A 15499-nucleotide genomic window follows, 5' to 3' on the forward strand; every position below is an offset into this window, starting at 1 on the left:
CTGTACCAATTGTTGGACTATGCTTGATTTTGTCAGGTTTGGTACTGTTCAGTGCAAGTCATCCTATACTGCATAGACCCATCCATACCATATCACTCAAACTCCAACGGGCTCATTCTGTTGGAGTTTATCAGGTTTGGTACACTAACCTGCATGTACAAGTACATAGACAAGTACATGAACCTGTTGGATTTTGTGAGGTTCAGTATGCTTTCTAGTGCAGGAGCTTAGGGGGTTAGGGTTAAGGAATTTCCTCATCTTTAAGGATTAACCTCCTTCCCTCGAGGAACCCATTTTCCTTAAGGAACTCTCTTTCTCTCTTCACCCCTAATAAATCATGAATAAAGGTCAACCAAGTCTGATTGAAAAGGAATTAAAAAGTTTTACTCAGAAGAAGAGGTAGTGTGCCCTCGCCTGCTATGTATGTAGTAGTTGGCAGTCCACGTTGCGTTGTCCATTTTGGAAACAGTGTTACGTGCGGTGACAGACAGTCTCCAAAGGAATTATTGCCCTAGGACCATCCTGACTGCCGCTTGTCCGGACGTGTTCTCATAGACTGTCACAGTCTTCGGCACGGAGCCTGGGTTTTGCCACACTTGTATTGCATACACAGAAGGATCTGTGCATGTAGTAAACCTGAGAGCAGGAGCCAGTGCGCTGCGCTCTGCACACAGTTAATTTAGGAGACTGTACAATAAATAGTTTCACTGGGTCCAGTGGATTTTGTAATAACGAGAGTCGACCGTACGTGTTTTAGACCCTTACAACTTCATGTCACAAAGGTTGTTTCAGAATGAATCTTTATGCTTCTTTCCACCTGTTAAGTCTAACAGGTTGACTATATCAAGACATTATGACAATAGTATAAAGTTTTATTCCTCCAAAAGTCATTCACCCATTTTTCATTCACTTTGTGTCCGTTGGTTTCAAATGATTTAGAACTGTGAATTCCATAAAATGTTACCAAATTTTGACTGTACATGGGACATGTTCCTTGTGTTCACTCAGATTCATTGCATTTGGTTGGCATGAAGTATGGTACATGTACATGTATATCTAATTGGTATATTGTAACCCTGCAATGAGGACGTGAACTTGCATTCCAGTGTATATTGAAAGAAATTGGAGCATATCCTCCAGTGTATTAAACAAGTGGTTTAACTTTTATGTAAACACTGTTTATTGTCCTGCTGATAAGAAGCTGTTCAATTTTCATAAATGAAATGGATTGATTTGCCAATTTGTTCTCCTCTTCTAACAATACTTTTTGTGACCCTTTTTCTCCTTGGTGCTTCAGTAGTTTCTCTGCTTCCATGCATTGTTTGTTCTTCCCCCTTCTGCCCGCAATTCCCTTGTGATTCCAGCCTTGCACACGACTTTGCTGAGATTGCTGACTGGCTCTTTCTACCTTTTGTTTTGCCAACCCTTCACCTCACTGATGCCTTGCAAATGACTTTGTATGTGGTACAGTGTATATATTGTTTCCCCTTTATGAACTGGTAGGTACCAGCAAGCGCTAGAACATTTCATTTTACAAAAATATCCAAATTTCAGCGAAGGATTTTTATATTTTGTATTTTGAATGAAAATAACATCTCATGGAAGGACAGACAGCATCACACTTTTGTCTTTTTTCCCACAAGTTCCTTTTTAGAGCAAGGAAGGAATGAATGTTTTCCCTTTATAAAACACATGTATTACTCTCATCATACATACTGATAAGATTACTTTGTCGATTGGTTGGCAAGGGCAAGAGTGATAAATTAACAATACCTTGGGATAATTTTTTTTTCATTGTTATGGATTAAATAGGAAAAGGAAGAGACTTTAAGGAAAGACGAATTTTCACTGTCATTCTTCAGTACCCCCTTAGTTCTGAAGCAGATCTACAGTTCCTTTTCTAAGAAAACAGAAAGATTCGTAGTTGTGAAAGTGCATGATGTGGAATATTTTGACGTGCATTATGTCTCACCCTAATAATGCCAAAACAAAGTGTACATCAGGCAGATACGTAAAAGTCAATCGTTTTGAAGTATTACCAAGGCAAAATTGGATCTCCACAATTTAGTTTGGACACGATCAGGGAAAAATCCACCACTAATATTTTGATTTCCTGTTTTGACTTGCTGTTGGAAGTCTCTGGAATACAGAGAGTGAAGTGTGATTGTTACTTCTTATATGTGCTTTGCTGGTACCCATTGATTGACAGTCTGTTGTTAATGTGCATGAGTGCAGGAGATTCCTGGCATGGATAGAAACAAAAAAGAGCAACATGAGTTGTCTTTCAGTCCAGAACAAAAATAATTTGAACTTGCAACAAATTTGAGGTAGGCATTTTGAAGATGCATTATGTTTGTCATTGCCTGCATGTAAAACTTAAAAGACATGATTTCTTGTAAAATGGAAAAATCTGCAGTGGCTGAAATCTAGCTTTGCTTTGCCAGGGCAGTCTTCTCTCACTCTGCATTAAAGAAGCAGAAAAGCCTTGAGGAAAAGCAGCTCCCTTTACCACCCATCGTGGTCTGAAATTTGAATACCATTCATCCAGACAGTCACCAAAACACAAACCTAATGTAATTTCCAATTCCAAATGTTGGCAAACTACCATAGCTATATAATTTGAAACATGAACATATATCTTTGCTGTTGGCTTTTGTGGTGGTGCTGTTGTAGAGAAAGCCCTTTTCAGGATGTATTCTTGTAGATTATTTCACTGGGAAAACAAGTTAAACAATTGTTCAATCAGAGTGATTGATGACTGATCCAGCTCCTACTGTCTTCTGTATTGTCTTGTGATTTTTCCCCTCCAGAGACCCAATGCCTATCAAGTTGGCAATAGAATAGCCACTATGCTGTTCTATGTAAGTAAACAATGTGCAAGGTATGGGTTGTTGACAGTGTTGTTCCTGACTCCCCCTCCCCCCCAGTGCACAAGAGTTGCCAGATGATTGGGGAAGAGCAAACAAATGCAAAGGTGAATGCAAATGATTGTCAGAGGTCCCAGTGTTCTTCCAAGTTCCATTTTTGTCTGGGGGTGTGCCGTGTGCTTGATGCCAATGACAAAAACTTGAGAATGCTTACACTCTGTGTCCGCTAAACGTGTCTGTCTTTACATTAAACGTTTACATGTATGAATGGTACTTAACTTGCAGACCACTATTAACACATTGCTATTTTATTAACAAGTTCATCAAATTTTCATTTTTCATTGACTTCCATCATGATGAAATGTTTATAATTTGAATGTACTTTCATTTCACAGCACTCCTTTGAATGTATTTTCATTTCACAGGACTGAAACTGGGAACTGTCCATTTCCAGCATTCAGCACCCTATTTCTCATGTTAATCCGATTCGGTTTAATGCTTTTTCATTCTTGCACCTGTCTCCAGTTCAAACATGATTCTTTTGTTGTTTTCTGTTCTGTATACATGTACATGGAGCACACATTGCCCCCAATGCAACATGGTCTTCTTTGCCCTGGGACCTCTTACAGTCGTTCCATCTCTTTCACACCCAGTCCTCAATCTGGCTGCATGATGGCTCAATCTGGATCAAGTATTCCATCATATTCACACTTTATGGTACATGTACCTAAGCATCTGTTCATTCAAATGTGTCATCATTCCATTAAAGATTGTTTCAATCTATGGACAGTTAGAAATTATACAATGTACATGTATTCTTCAACTGCTGGGAGTGTAAATGGCAGAGTCCCTTCCATCGCTGAACAACATAGACACAAAATGAAAATAAATGGGGTCGGGATTTCAAAACCCTTTCAAATAATCAGATGTAAATCAGATGGTGCCGTGTGCAGCCGTTGTTAGGACTGAGGACTGGGTTGATATGTCACAATGATAAACGTAAGTTGTCCACCTTTGCTCTTCCCTATTCTGTTACATTGCTTCCATACAATACTGGCGACTGGATGGCATAATGCAGAAAGAAGAAACCAATGCATTTAAAGACCTGGGTACTGGTAATCGTATTGCCACTATGCTCTTCTATGTAAGTATCTTATTTATGAAGTTTGTGACTTATCGTTACGTTTACCTTACATCTTGGTTGATAATGGAAGACTTCCTTTATAGTGGCACCGGTTTGTACCATGTTTTGGTGGTTCTGTATTATCTATTTAACCCAAAGAGCCTAAGGTTTGGGGGATGCATGGGGAAGATTCCCAGAGAATTCTGCCATCCATGCCTAAACTTTGGGAAACTGTGCATGTGTGATATTGATACTCATAACACATTAAGTACAAAACATGAATTGCCTGCCTGTGTACATTATGCTAGCCAGTGGAAAACGCACACATTTTGGGGGTGACCTGTTATGAGAAAAATGGGCACTTCACGACAACAGTAATGCCTTTTCTCACAAATTGGTGTGATAATAAGCACAACAGGTTCTCACCACTTGAAAAAAAAAGCACTGCGACATTAGGGAAAAATGTTGACTGGCCAACTTTGGGGCTAAAATGCTTTTTCTTACTGACTCAACTTTTCTAAGCAAAATGTGAAAAGTTACATCTATAGGCCTCTTTAGGCAGTTAATGTAATTATACTGTACTTTTGTTTTACACAACAGAGTAGATGACGACAGGTGGCTCAACCATTTGTTGTGTGTATTAATATCTTTCTGATCGAATCACACATTGGACGAAACACGTATGATAACCTGACCAAAGATAATTTCTGTAAGACTTGGATTAGCACAAAAATGGGAAGCACGATTTGGTCTCTTTCTTGCCGTCACAAGGTCACAAAGAGTGCATCTGTACGATGATAGTGAGAGATTTCAGATGTCTCAAAATGATTTAATCCTTCAAAATGGTTTACACAAGGATAGATGGCAAAAAGACTTTGTACAAGAAGTAGTCTAAGATTTTTGAAGTTAAAGTTGTTTTATGGTTTTATAAATGGAAGGATTTTACTGTTACGTGAGCCAAATCCACTGAACCAGACTTAAAGTAGTTTACATACAGAAGCTGAAAAGAACATTTATAATGGATAAAAAATCTGGAATTTTTGCTTAGTGGTTGGAGGAACTCCAAAATCTTGTAATGATGGTAATCTGAAGGATTTCTTTGTGGTAGATGAGCGATGTACCAGCAGGAGGTGCTACAGTGTTCCCCATGGTGGGAGCTAGACTTCTTCCTAAAAAGGTACCAAGAAACTTTTCTTTTGGCTTGTCAATCTTGTCAAGTGTGGTTTGGTCAGTGATGTAGGTCTTGAGGCAGGTCTCGATTATGAAGCTGATCCTAATACCAACTTTTAGAGATCTCATTTCCTGTATTTTATTGTCTGGAATCATACAAGTGGGTCTTGGAGCAAGGGACTGAGGAACTTGCAATGTCTTAATCGTCAAGATCTGACCGTACAAGTGAAAAAAAAAGCCAAAAAAGAAAAATGGTTTACTTTTCAAACTTTCATGGAAAATGTCATTGGACATTGCTTGGCATAGGTTCTGTGTTGATTTTGCTGAGAACATACATGTAACCTGAGTTCTGAAGAACAAAACATCAGATTTAAGCATGTATAAAGTGAATGTAGTCTAGTCCTGTAATCCTGGTAAAATCTTTGGGACGTTATTTTAAAGCACAGCCCTCTGAGCTCCGTACTGCCCTGGTCAATGTTATCTTCTGCTAAAGCCCAAATCGCACAATGAGAAACAATGTGTGTTGGGGGGGGTCAGGGCTGGGTTACCAGGGGTGAGATTTCTCAGCCGTCTAGCTCATCTCAGGTTTTTTGTTTTGGATTTCAGCTTTTTTCCTCACTGACTGTGTACAAAAGTATAGGAGATTTTCACAGTTCAGCTTCTTTATGCCTTTTTTCAGCTGTTTTCAGCCCTTTTTATCATTGGTCAATCTCACCCCTGGTTACCCAACAAGATTTAGCCCATGGGTTGTCTGAATTTCTTCATATGTGCTTGACATACCATGTGGAGGCCCTTTCCTGTCATCATCTTTCGAAAATATACATGCATGATAAGTGCAGTGTAGTTACTGCTCGTTGAGTCCTGTGGGGAAAACAATCCACAGGAATACTTGCCCAATCTTGTTTGGTATTCCAACCCACAATCCTTTCATGTTTTACATATGAATAGACCACCAAGAGTGCCCGACTGTTAAAATTAGTTTGACATGAAGGGCCCACTAAGATATGTGAAACAAACAATCCTGTTCAATGTGTGTGTTTTATTCCCTCATTACGTGGGTATTTTGAAGAAAAATGCAATGATGATCCATCCAAAACCCAAAATAATGGACGTGAACGACTCTCTTTATTAATGATGTGAAGTATGGTACATGTAGTACTGCGCCATGGTTATTGTGTGTGGTTATACTCAATATACTCAATGTATCACATGCGTGCTTATACTCTTTCACAAATTTAAATCAGTCATAAGTCCTTCCTCACAAAGTTTCCTGTATTTGAATCCCAGTCAGTTCGTTGTGCATTTGATAGTCCGCATTTAGCCCTTTAGTTTGGTAAAGTATTCTCTCTGTTCGTTGTAATGTCTGTTAATTTCTGACTGAGTGGTCAGGTGGTGTGTGTGCTTCTGACCGCTGGGCAAAATTCTTTTGCATCCACCTGTGCTAAAGAGAGAATCGTCAGTATGTCTGTCACTTGAACGAATGCGTTGAACCAATCTACAGGATACTTAACATGTAGCAGCTACATGTATTTGTCTCAGCAATTTCCCAGCACTCTGCCAGACTAAACAGACCCGCATGCCTGTATGCTTGTGTGTACCATCCAGATATGAATGTGCTTTCTTTCAATCTATTGTCCCTGCTGAGACAATCACACAGTGGATGTCCCAGCTGAAATTAATGGGACATTGGCAATAAGCGTATACCCTCCCTGCACATGTACACATTCTCTCAAGGATCTATGAAGGATGTACATATGATTCAGACTATCCCATGTGCCCCTTCACCTGGTCAACATTGTTATCTTGAGCTTGAGCACAGACTGCACAGTGAGAAACACCATTGAGATGGTGGCAGGGGATCGGGAGATTTAGCCTGGATTGCAATCTTATTTAGATGGCATTTTGAACTAAGCATTCAACCAGAGCCTATTTTTCCGCTGTGTGATTGCAGGGTTGTGCTACCTCCTCTATGAAACTGGAATACAAACCCTGTTTTCTAACCTCATTTTACTCTGCAGGGCACAGGTGCCTTCTGGTACAATCTCTTCCCATCTGGTGAGGGTGATTTTGACACAAGACATGCAGCCTGTCCAGTCTTAGTGGGCTCCAAGTGGGGTAAGTGATCAACTGGAATGCTGCCTCACTCTTGGTGCCAGTTTCATGGCACCGCAGACTAAGGAATTCTGCTTAGCATGGAAAAGATTTTGCTTTTTGATAGCAAAAATAGTGAAGGAGCCAGACTGTAAATGTAGTGCATCCTTGTGGCTCCTTCTTAGTTGGTCCTTGCTCAGCTTACAAGTTTGGTGACACCATTGCCTCTCAAGCAACTTTTGAAACGGCAAGAGCAGCCTTGTAGTTGGTGTTGCATAGCCAGTTTTTGTAGTCTGTCCAACCGATAGAATCTCTGTACATCCTTTACAGACATCCGCTTGCAGACCCTTACTGTACACATTCACTGATTAATTATACAACATGGCAAAAAAATAAACTCTAGAGTTTGACCAGTCAGCAGGCACATATCGTGGACTTTTGGCCACAGTGTGATGTTAAAAGAAAAGCAGCATACGTGTATCAATCCCTGCCTTGTGCTCACATCCAACCGTACGCCACGCACATGGAGTTGGGCTTTCGTTGGTTCATGCCTGTATTTGTGTGTGTACATGTAATTGCCATCCAAAACTACAAAAACCACCACTGATTTCCCAGGTCAAAAATGCTTTGGTCAGTTGATCTTTTCAGCGAACACCTTTTGACCAATCAACAGCCTTTAGTAGATTTCTGCTCTAAATGACATCAAAACCTACACGTATATCAGTTTCAGATAGGCTCTGATGGACTACAGATGACACTCAGACTACAGCGCATGCCTCTGTCTAGTCTGTTCGCAATATAAAGTGCTTTCTCGCACCAGAACCAAACCTCGGGGGGGGGGCAACATTGTTTTGGAGGGGGCCAAACAATTTGGACAATGTGTAACTTATTAACAAATTATGGCCTTTCTGAGAGATTACATGTTGGTTAAATTTGGGGGGTTTACTTTGAAAAGTAAGGTAAGTAAAAAAGAAAAATATGCTTTCATCTTTTTTTTTCGAAAATCTGAAATAATTTATTCCTGTTTGGGGCCCATTCCCCTATCTCTGGTTATGCTAAGGCGTTATTCCCTGATGTAAATGCACTGTGGTTTTAGTTTTTACCAAATTGGAGAGCTTTTGAATAAATCTTTGTCGACAGTGTGACTGTGACAGATCCATGCATTTTTTTCCTTGTCTTTGTCAGTGTCCAACATATGGATCCATGAACATGGACAAGAGTTTCGTCGCAAGTGTGGTATAACACCAGATGTCAAGTATTAAGCTGTTATTAACTGCAAATTCATTGTTTGGCTTTTTGGTTTTGCTTTGCATCATTAATTATACTTTGATTATTTGTAATCTGAAACAGAATTGTGTAACACATAATACTTGATAATTTTACAACTTTAGCCAAAATCTGCCACCCAAATCATGCTGTGTTTGTTTGTTGTAAATCATTGAATGTTTGACCATTTGCTTCAGTTACAAAACTTCCAGCCCTAGTACATTTACTTTCACAAGGTATAAGTAGCATGTTGTTTGTATTGAGTTAGACATTTTGGTAATGTTTATTTTCTGTGGAATTACTTTGGGTATTTAGGCACCTTGTCTTAAGCCAAACATATATGGACTAAGAGCTGATTTGACAAGAGATAGCAATAATTTCAAAGGATGAAGGTCTTGAAATGTCACATTTGGCCAAATGTAGTGATAGTTTTCTTAACTCTCCTTCCTGGTTTATTTCATAAGTTGAAATTGCAGTATTCGTGCTATGTGAGTCAAGTCACAGGACTTGATGTGAATGTGGAGATGTCTTTGGTAGCAAGTCCAGAATGGACCAGAACGTACCCAAATTCACCAAGATTACGGGCATGCAACTTCTTGGATCAGTTGACATGGCTGAAAACCTTTCACACTAATACCACTGAAAAGCGTTGTACATCGTACAAAGTCTTGTAGAGATCGAAATTTCCTCCTTTTTTTGGTTGAAGTCCAAGTTCCAAACCCACTCATGTGGATGCTACACCTGTTCACAGAATGATCCACTTTTACACTGAACGATTCCAATTACACAAAGGCAGTGTTATAGTTACATGTACATACTTTTTGAGTACCTGTACCAAGGTCTCATATAACTAGAGAGGAGGGAACAAAACTGAAGTACATGGGCATTTGATGGTACATGCACAAAGATAAGATTTACGAAGTAACATGACTTCAAATTACCGCGGTATCACTGTTTAATAAAACTTTTGCTTTTAGGACAAAAGTACTTGGCCGAGTACTTTCCAGTCTTCTTAAAAAATATCCTCACCCTGCTAGAGTTTGGGATATCAATGGGGTCAGGACATGTAAAACTTGAACTGAGCAAGCTTTTTTTACGATTCACGTTTCAATGGTCACTGGTCTATGTCAAGTCTTGTCCATGGTTGAGTGTTTATCTTGCTTTTGAAATAGTTTTTGAAAAATCCTGGTGCTGTATACATGTAGATACCATTTTGTGGTTGATTGTAAATAGAATATTTTCCTACCCCTTGTCTGCTTGAGAATGTAAATTTTATCAGACAGTCTTCTCCAAATTGTGCCTACAGAAACATGCATTTATTAGCACTTGCCACAAGAGCATGTTGACAGTTCTAAATGTTGCATAATTGAACCCAAATGCTGTACATGTAGGTGGATTTTAATAAGGGAGTAAACAGGTGCTTGGCTGGTCTTAAACGTTAGTTTAGCCAAAGCTGTAAAACTCTAAAGCTGCAAATGTGTCAAGAAAAGTCCCGTTGTGTACATTCATCCTATTTCGCATGTGCTGCAAGTTACAAGATTCGTCTTCAAGCCATGTTTGCTCATATACAGTATCTTTGACCAGCTGTGTGATCTAGTGGTTAGTTTTACAGCTCATTAATATCCTTCCAATTATTTCAATGGTATACCGGTACATTTTTCCCCAAACTCCATTTGTGCAGGATATTAGACTAAGAGTGTTCAGCTAGCCAAGACTTGCTGAAATGGCAAAAGAGCAGAGATTCCCGGTTTGGTTTGAAATCAACTAATTTATAGGGCATTGCAATGCAATTACCATCAAATGAACCTCTATTTTTGTTTACCTACATGTACATATAGGGTATATTAAATGGTATTTTGCTGTCTTTTTGGTTGTTATGCCATCATTTCATATTCATGAGCCGAACTGTGATGTCCTGGGAAGAAAACCTCATTGTGCATGAAAAACTGCTGGATTTTCAAAAAGAAATATTGCTGGTGTGAAGTGCATTTTCTTTGATGATTCATCATTGGAAAGGTACACAATAAGCCAGTGAGCAAACAATCTCATAAATGTTTGAGGATTCACAGTTTGAATAGAAAGCCCACGCATTGAACAACGTGCATGTTTTCCCTGAATGACATTGACATGATTGAAGCAACACTGCCCTCAGTTGGCCAGGAAAATATTTACAAGTTGAATGTTTAAAAGTGTACTTTTCAATACATCTAACCTTAAAGCAATGTTCAGATAGTTACCATACATTGAAGTTTGTATGTTAGTCATAAGACCTGGACTGAAGGGTCACAATTTCACACTATGTTGGACTCAAAAGGTGAGCATTAAAGTGTTCTGTTTGTCACAAGTTCTTGCCATTTATAGTTTTATACCCATTAAATAAAGGATGATTAGACTTACTGTATAAGCAAAATTTTTTACATTAAAGCTTGTAAAATGTGGAAATAAGCTGTTTGGAAAGGTCAGGAACTAGGTAAATTTTGCAGACTATTTTCTGCTGGAAAGTATCAACTTTATGCAGATTCCTAGAATTGGTGCTGTTACACATGTAGACTTAGATTAAAATACCAAAAGCTTTGTCTGTGTGTCAATGTATGAATTTTCTTGTTTGGATTTCAGTCAGGTTTATGTTTAACATCTGTATGTTTAAAATAATGGTTGAGAATTAAAAATGCATTTATACGAAGGAGAACTGTAGTCATTTTTGTAACATCTGTGGCTGCAGTCAGTAGAGAACAGTGTTGTAGATCTCGAGACCCGTCTAGAGACCGTTTTTGGCGGTCACGATCTCAATATTCAGTGGTCTCAGTCTTGATCTCGGTCTCGGATATTGGAGGTCTCGATATTTTCCCTGGTGGCAAGTCAAGATTACTCAAAGAGATTGACACCACATTATGCACGACCTAATTCACAGATTTGTATGTACATGTACTTCATGTTTTCAACCTCGCACCTGTGCATCATGACTATTATCATTGTAATAAGCACTGGGGGCGAGTGTGAATATTGTGGCACATACTACCTGATGCATAGTACATGTCAACTGATGCATGCACGTGGTGTGTGCTGGGGCTGGCCGCGCACGTGACTAACAGTTTTTCAACTCCATGTGCATTGTGAATTGGAAGGTTGAACTTTGCACTAACCTAGCACTCTGCACTCTTTCAAGATGTCAAGCAATTCAGCTGTGATCAACTTCGGTTTCAGAAACCATGAAGAGTACAGGTATCTCGATGCGAAAGTGGTGTAAGCAGTCAGTTTCCACTGAATGGCTATATTTAACAACTTTGTTTTGTTTTCGGATGATCTAGGGAAGGCGTTGAAGCCTGCTAGAATTAAATCATTTGTGCTAATAACACTGTTATCCAGGAGCTCGCAAAGTGCATGTACGCCTTAATAAGGAATGACTAAAGCATTCATTGTTAAAGTTGTCTTTCTGTCCCCATATTTCTTTGACGATTAATCCTTCTGTTGTGCCGCTTTGTTAGCACAAACATGTACATGTACAAAGAGCAAGACAAGCATTTAAATGCTCCCTAATTTAACTGGACATAGTAACCAGTGAGCTGTTATACAGGTATTCATTTTTAGGTTCTGCATTTATTTGATTGAATTATGCAATTTAAACACAAGGTCTTGAGGTCTCAGTCACCGATGGTCAGGTTTCGGTCTTGGTCTCGAACCTAAAGGTCTCAGTCCTGGTCTCGGTCTCCCAGGTTTTGACTATAACACTGGTAAAGAAGGGACATTATTTTCCAGATTCAGAACCACTAAGCAAAAAAAATACATGAATCAGTTATCTACCAATTTCATGGCTTAACTTCTGATTTCTTTTGATCAACATGCACGTAATGTCTTGATCCCAAACTCAAAGCCACTCTCAATGCTGATAATGCAACCTGTGTATTTATTGCTTCAGTTCCCAGCAGTTTTAACCGCCATCGCATGCATCCTTGATAAATTAAAGAGTTGCTAAAAATCGGGACTACAGAAGATTCAAGATAATTTACATGAACTGAAATTAATTGTACGAAAATTTACATCAACTTTATCCCATTCCCCAAAGTTAGCAGTGATTCCAACTCTAAAAAGCACCTGACCCGAACATGTCTCTCTCTCAGAATGAAAGAATAAAATAACACCCTCAAAAGTCTTTTGAACTGGCCAAAACAAAATCATCTCCTCCCCAAGAAAGAATGTTGCCATCAGATGGCAACTGGGCCCAATTTCAAAGTAATTGCTTGAGAAGTAAATATACAAGCCAACAACGTAGAGCCAATTACAAACACCCACTGTTGGTATACTGCTTAGCCAAGCAAAATTCAATGTCCACTGTTCACAGTGAACATGATCCTTGGCTTGCAACAAATAACTATAGAAATACTTCTGAGGGGAAAAAAGACTGCCGCTGACTTTGATTCTGGATCAATGAAAGAATAAAATGGTGTAAGACGGGTTTCTAAAGGCCACTGGTCATTTTTCAGATTCTGAAAATTTGGAACTTATTTTCAATGTCAACATGTCCACAATAGGGCTTTCTGTAGTGTGAAGAGGCATCTCGTAACAGATGTGAGCTTTGTGACAGCTCGTGGAATTTGATTTCAAATGCAACCTTTGTGGAGTCAAGTGGTGATCGTAACAGACAGATCACGATTCTTCTATACGCATGTGAATCATGGACCTTACAGCAGTGTTGCAAAGGAAAATCCAAACTGCTGAAATGTTAGACGACTTTAGGCATCTCGCACAGAGACCACATTACAAATAATGAGGTACGTACATGTAGAAGAATCCGCCAACATCTGCCCCATCAAGAAGACCTACTGTCAACCATCGAGGGGAGAAAGCTGACAACAAGTGGAAGTGGCCTCTCAAAGACCATTCTCCAAGGAACAGTTGTGGGGAAAAGGAAACGGGGATGACAGGGACAGAGATGGACCCACAACATTACTGAATGGATGGGATTGTCATTGGTTCAAACCCAGGTGCTTGTGCACAACCGTGAGAGATGGAGGGCTTTGGTAGGACGTGTTGACAGGCAGTGCCCCTCAACCCTCGAGGGTTACGGGATCAGTAACATAAAGGATGATTTTGCCCTTGAATGATAAGTACAGTACATTTATAGTTCTCCACACCCTGTGCAAAGCTTAAATTTCACCACAAAAAGTATTTACACTGTACACTGAAGTGACTGCACATGAATAAACAAGTAAGATACCAGAGTTTGAAGGATGTAGTAAAAATAACCAACCAAATAATCAACTGGCCAAGTTGAATTAATATTATGCCCCACAGGCATATACTGAAATTTAGGCCCATCCCTTCCATCTTCCCCCCTGGCAGTGCAGGCACTTAAATGGACATTCCTGGATCCTTATCATCCCCAATGTGCAGATTAGGAAACCAATGGCAATATTTCTGCACTTTTAAGGGGCCTCACATCCATCCAACGTAACTGAGGCTGGCCTCAACCTGTCTCAATTTGGCAAAATCCTCCCAACCCTCTCAAGTGGTGGATTTTGAAGGATCTAGAGAGGTTAGTGTCATACTGCTTCTTGTTGGCAATCATCAACTGTCAATCTTGATAAAGACCTTTGACCTTGAGAAAATCTTGATTGCTTCTTCTACCTCAGCCAGTTGAGAGTTGACCTCAGCCTCTCTTGTCTTGGCTCGAAGTGTTTCTGCTTTCAGTGGTAGCTTGTGCAGCTCCTGCTGGAGCTCTTTCTCCTCTAAAAACAGGGAAGGAATGAAAGCGATAAATAGGGGTGGGAATTTCACATTGTAGCTGATATAATGACTACTTAAGAAGGATACAGCAATAATTTGAAATATGTTTTTAAAGTGACCGGAAAAAAGATAAAAGTAGCTGTTGAAAACCTGAAAATATCTGTCACACTCCATTAGTAGCTGTGGTAATGAAACATCTTAAATGACGTGGCAAACACAAAATTCCTGAGAAACCTCAAGCACTTAAGTTTGTGGTGCACATGTAACCCAAGAGAACACCTGCCCAATTTACTCATTAAGCAATTTGTTTTTGCTTGGCAACTTTCACTCAAAATTAAAGTAGCTCATAAGAAAGCATTCAGACTTCCAGCATTCAGTAGGAGAATGCACTATAAAACCCTTTTATAGCTACATGTGCATGTACATACAGGTGGTGCAACTGACTGGCCTGGTTCAGTAGATCTGCATTTCTTAAATCCCACTTTATAGTGTGGTTGAATTTACATGTGTAGCTCCAGCTGAGTGTAAAGAGAGTATACAACTTACTTTGTCTGAGTACCTCTAGCGTCTTAAGACGTTCCTCTTGCGGCATCATCTTGTGACCTGGGGGCATGTCAGGGTCAGGAATACTACGTAATCTCTCCTCCTCTTCCTTAGCCCACTGTTGTTGCCGACCCTTCAAGCTGGGTACAAGGAAATGAAAAACACACCAGCTCATTTCTCTGTTATTCTCATGTTTAAGTGTGGAGAATAAACGCCAGGTAAGGGATGGATTGGACACAAATCTGCTGTGATGAGCGAGTTTATTATTGTCCCACAGATTCCTCAATCAAAAGAAAACCCCGTACACCGGGGACTTATAGGCCCACAAAAAGTGGTCCGCAAGCCGGAAACGCAATGGGAAAAGGGTGCAAATTCTCCAAAACTTCCCAGCAGAAGCAGCCCGCCTCCACACAAGGCACCCGCAGCGGAGACAGAGATTGAGTCACTGCGACTTCGGGCCCAGCAAGAAAGTGGGTGGAGTTGGCATATCCATGCGCCGGATAAACGATAAGTACATGTGATTGTACAGTACCCCAACTGGCACAAAAGCTATTGAAAAACTGTCATAATGACTACAAAAGAATGTTGGAAGGTATTCCAGTTAAAAATATGAACTATTACGAAAAGGGACCAGGAACTATTTCCAGTACACGTGCTGGGACATAATAAAGTTTAACGTAAATCAACACCCCGTTGCCTAGCAACAACATAAGTA

The 15499-nt window shown here is 39.7% G+C and overlaps 2 protein-coding genes across 7 annotated transcripts in view; one reads left to right on the forward strand and one right to left on the reverse strand.

Moving 5' to 3' along the window:
- Positions 1 to 11206, forward strand: part of LOC110986832 (prolyl 4-hydroxylase subunit alpha-1-like) — a 46871-nt gene extending 35665 nt beyond the window's left edge. The window contains exons 11-15 of one of the 6 annotated variants that reach the window (XM_087149130.1): positions 2811 to 2861; positions 3946 to 4011; positions 5099 to 5167; positions 7179 to 7275; positions 8437 to 11206. In XM_087149130.1, coding sequence (XP_087005256.1) covers positions 2811 to 2861; positions 3946 to 4011; positions 5099 to 5167; positions 7179 to 7275; positions 8437 to 8513 — 360 coding nt within the window. In that variant the 3' untranslated portion in view covers positions 8514 to 11206. The other 5 variants (XM_087149132.1, XM_087149131.1, XR_015428373.1 and 2 more) reach the window with 5 other exon arrangements.
- Positions 11207 to 12401: 1195 nt separating this feature from the next.
- Positions 12402 to 15007, reverse strand: LOC147796007 (enkurin domain-containing protein 1-like). Its single transcript, XM_087149135.1, has 2 exons — positions 14788 to 15007; positions 12402 to 14243 (listed from the first exon to the last, which is right to left on the reverse strand). Exons 1-2 carry the CDS (start codon positions 14957 to 14959, stop codon positions 14083 to 14085), a joined length of 333 nt encoding a protein of 110 aa, XP_087005261.1. The 5' UTR covers positions 14960 to 15007; the 3' UTR covers positions 12402 to 14082.
- Between the last annotated feature and the right edge of the window lie 492 nt (positions 15008 to 15499).

The sequence above is a fragment of the Acanthaster planci genome, linkage group LG19, assembly GCF_054643075.1.
Source record: "Acanthaster planci isolate LZ-2023a linkage group LG19, COTS_SCS, whole genome shotgun sequence".
NCBI lineage: Eukaryota > Metazoa > Echinodermata > Asteroidea > Valvatida > Acanthasteridae > Acanthaster > Acanthaster planci.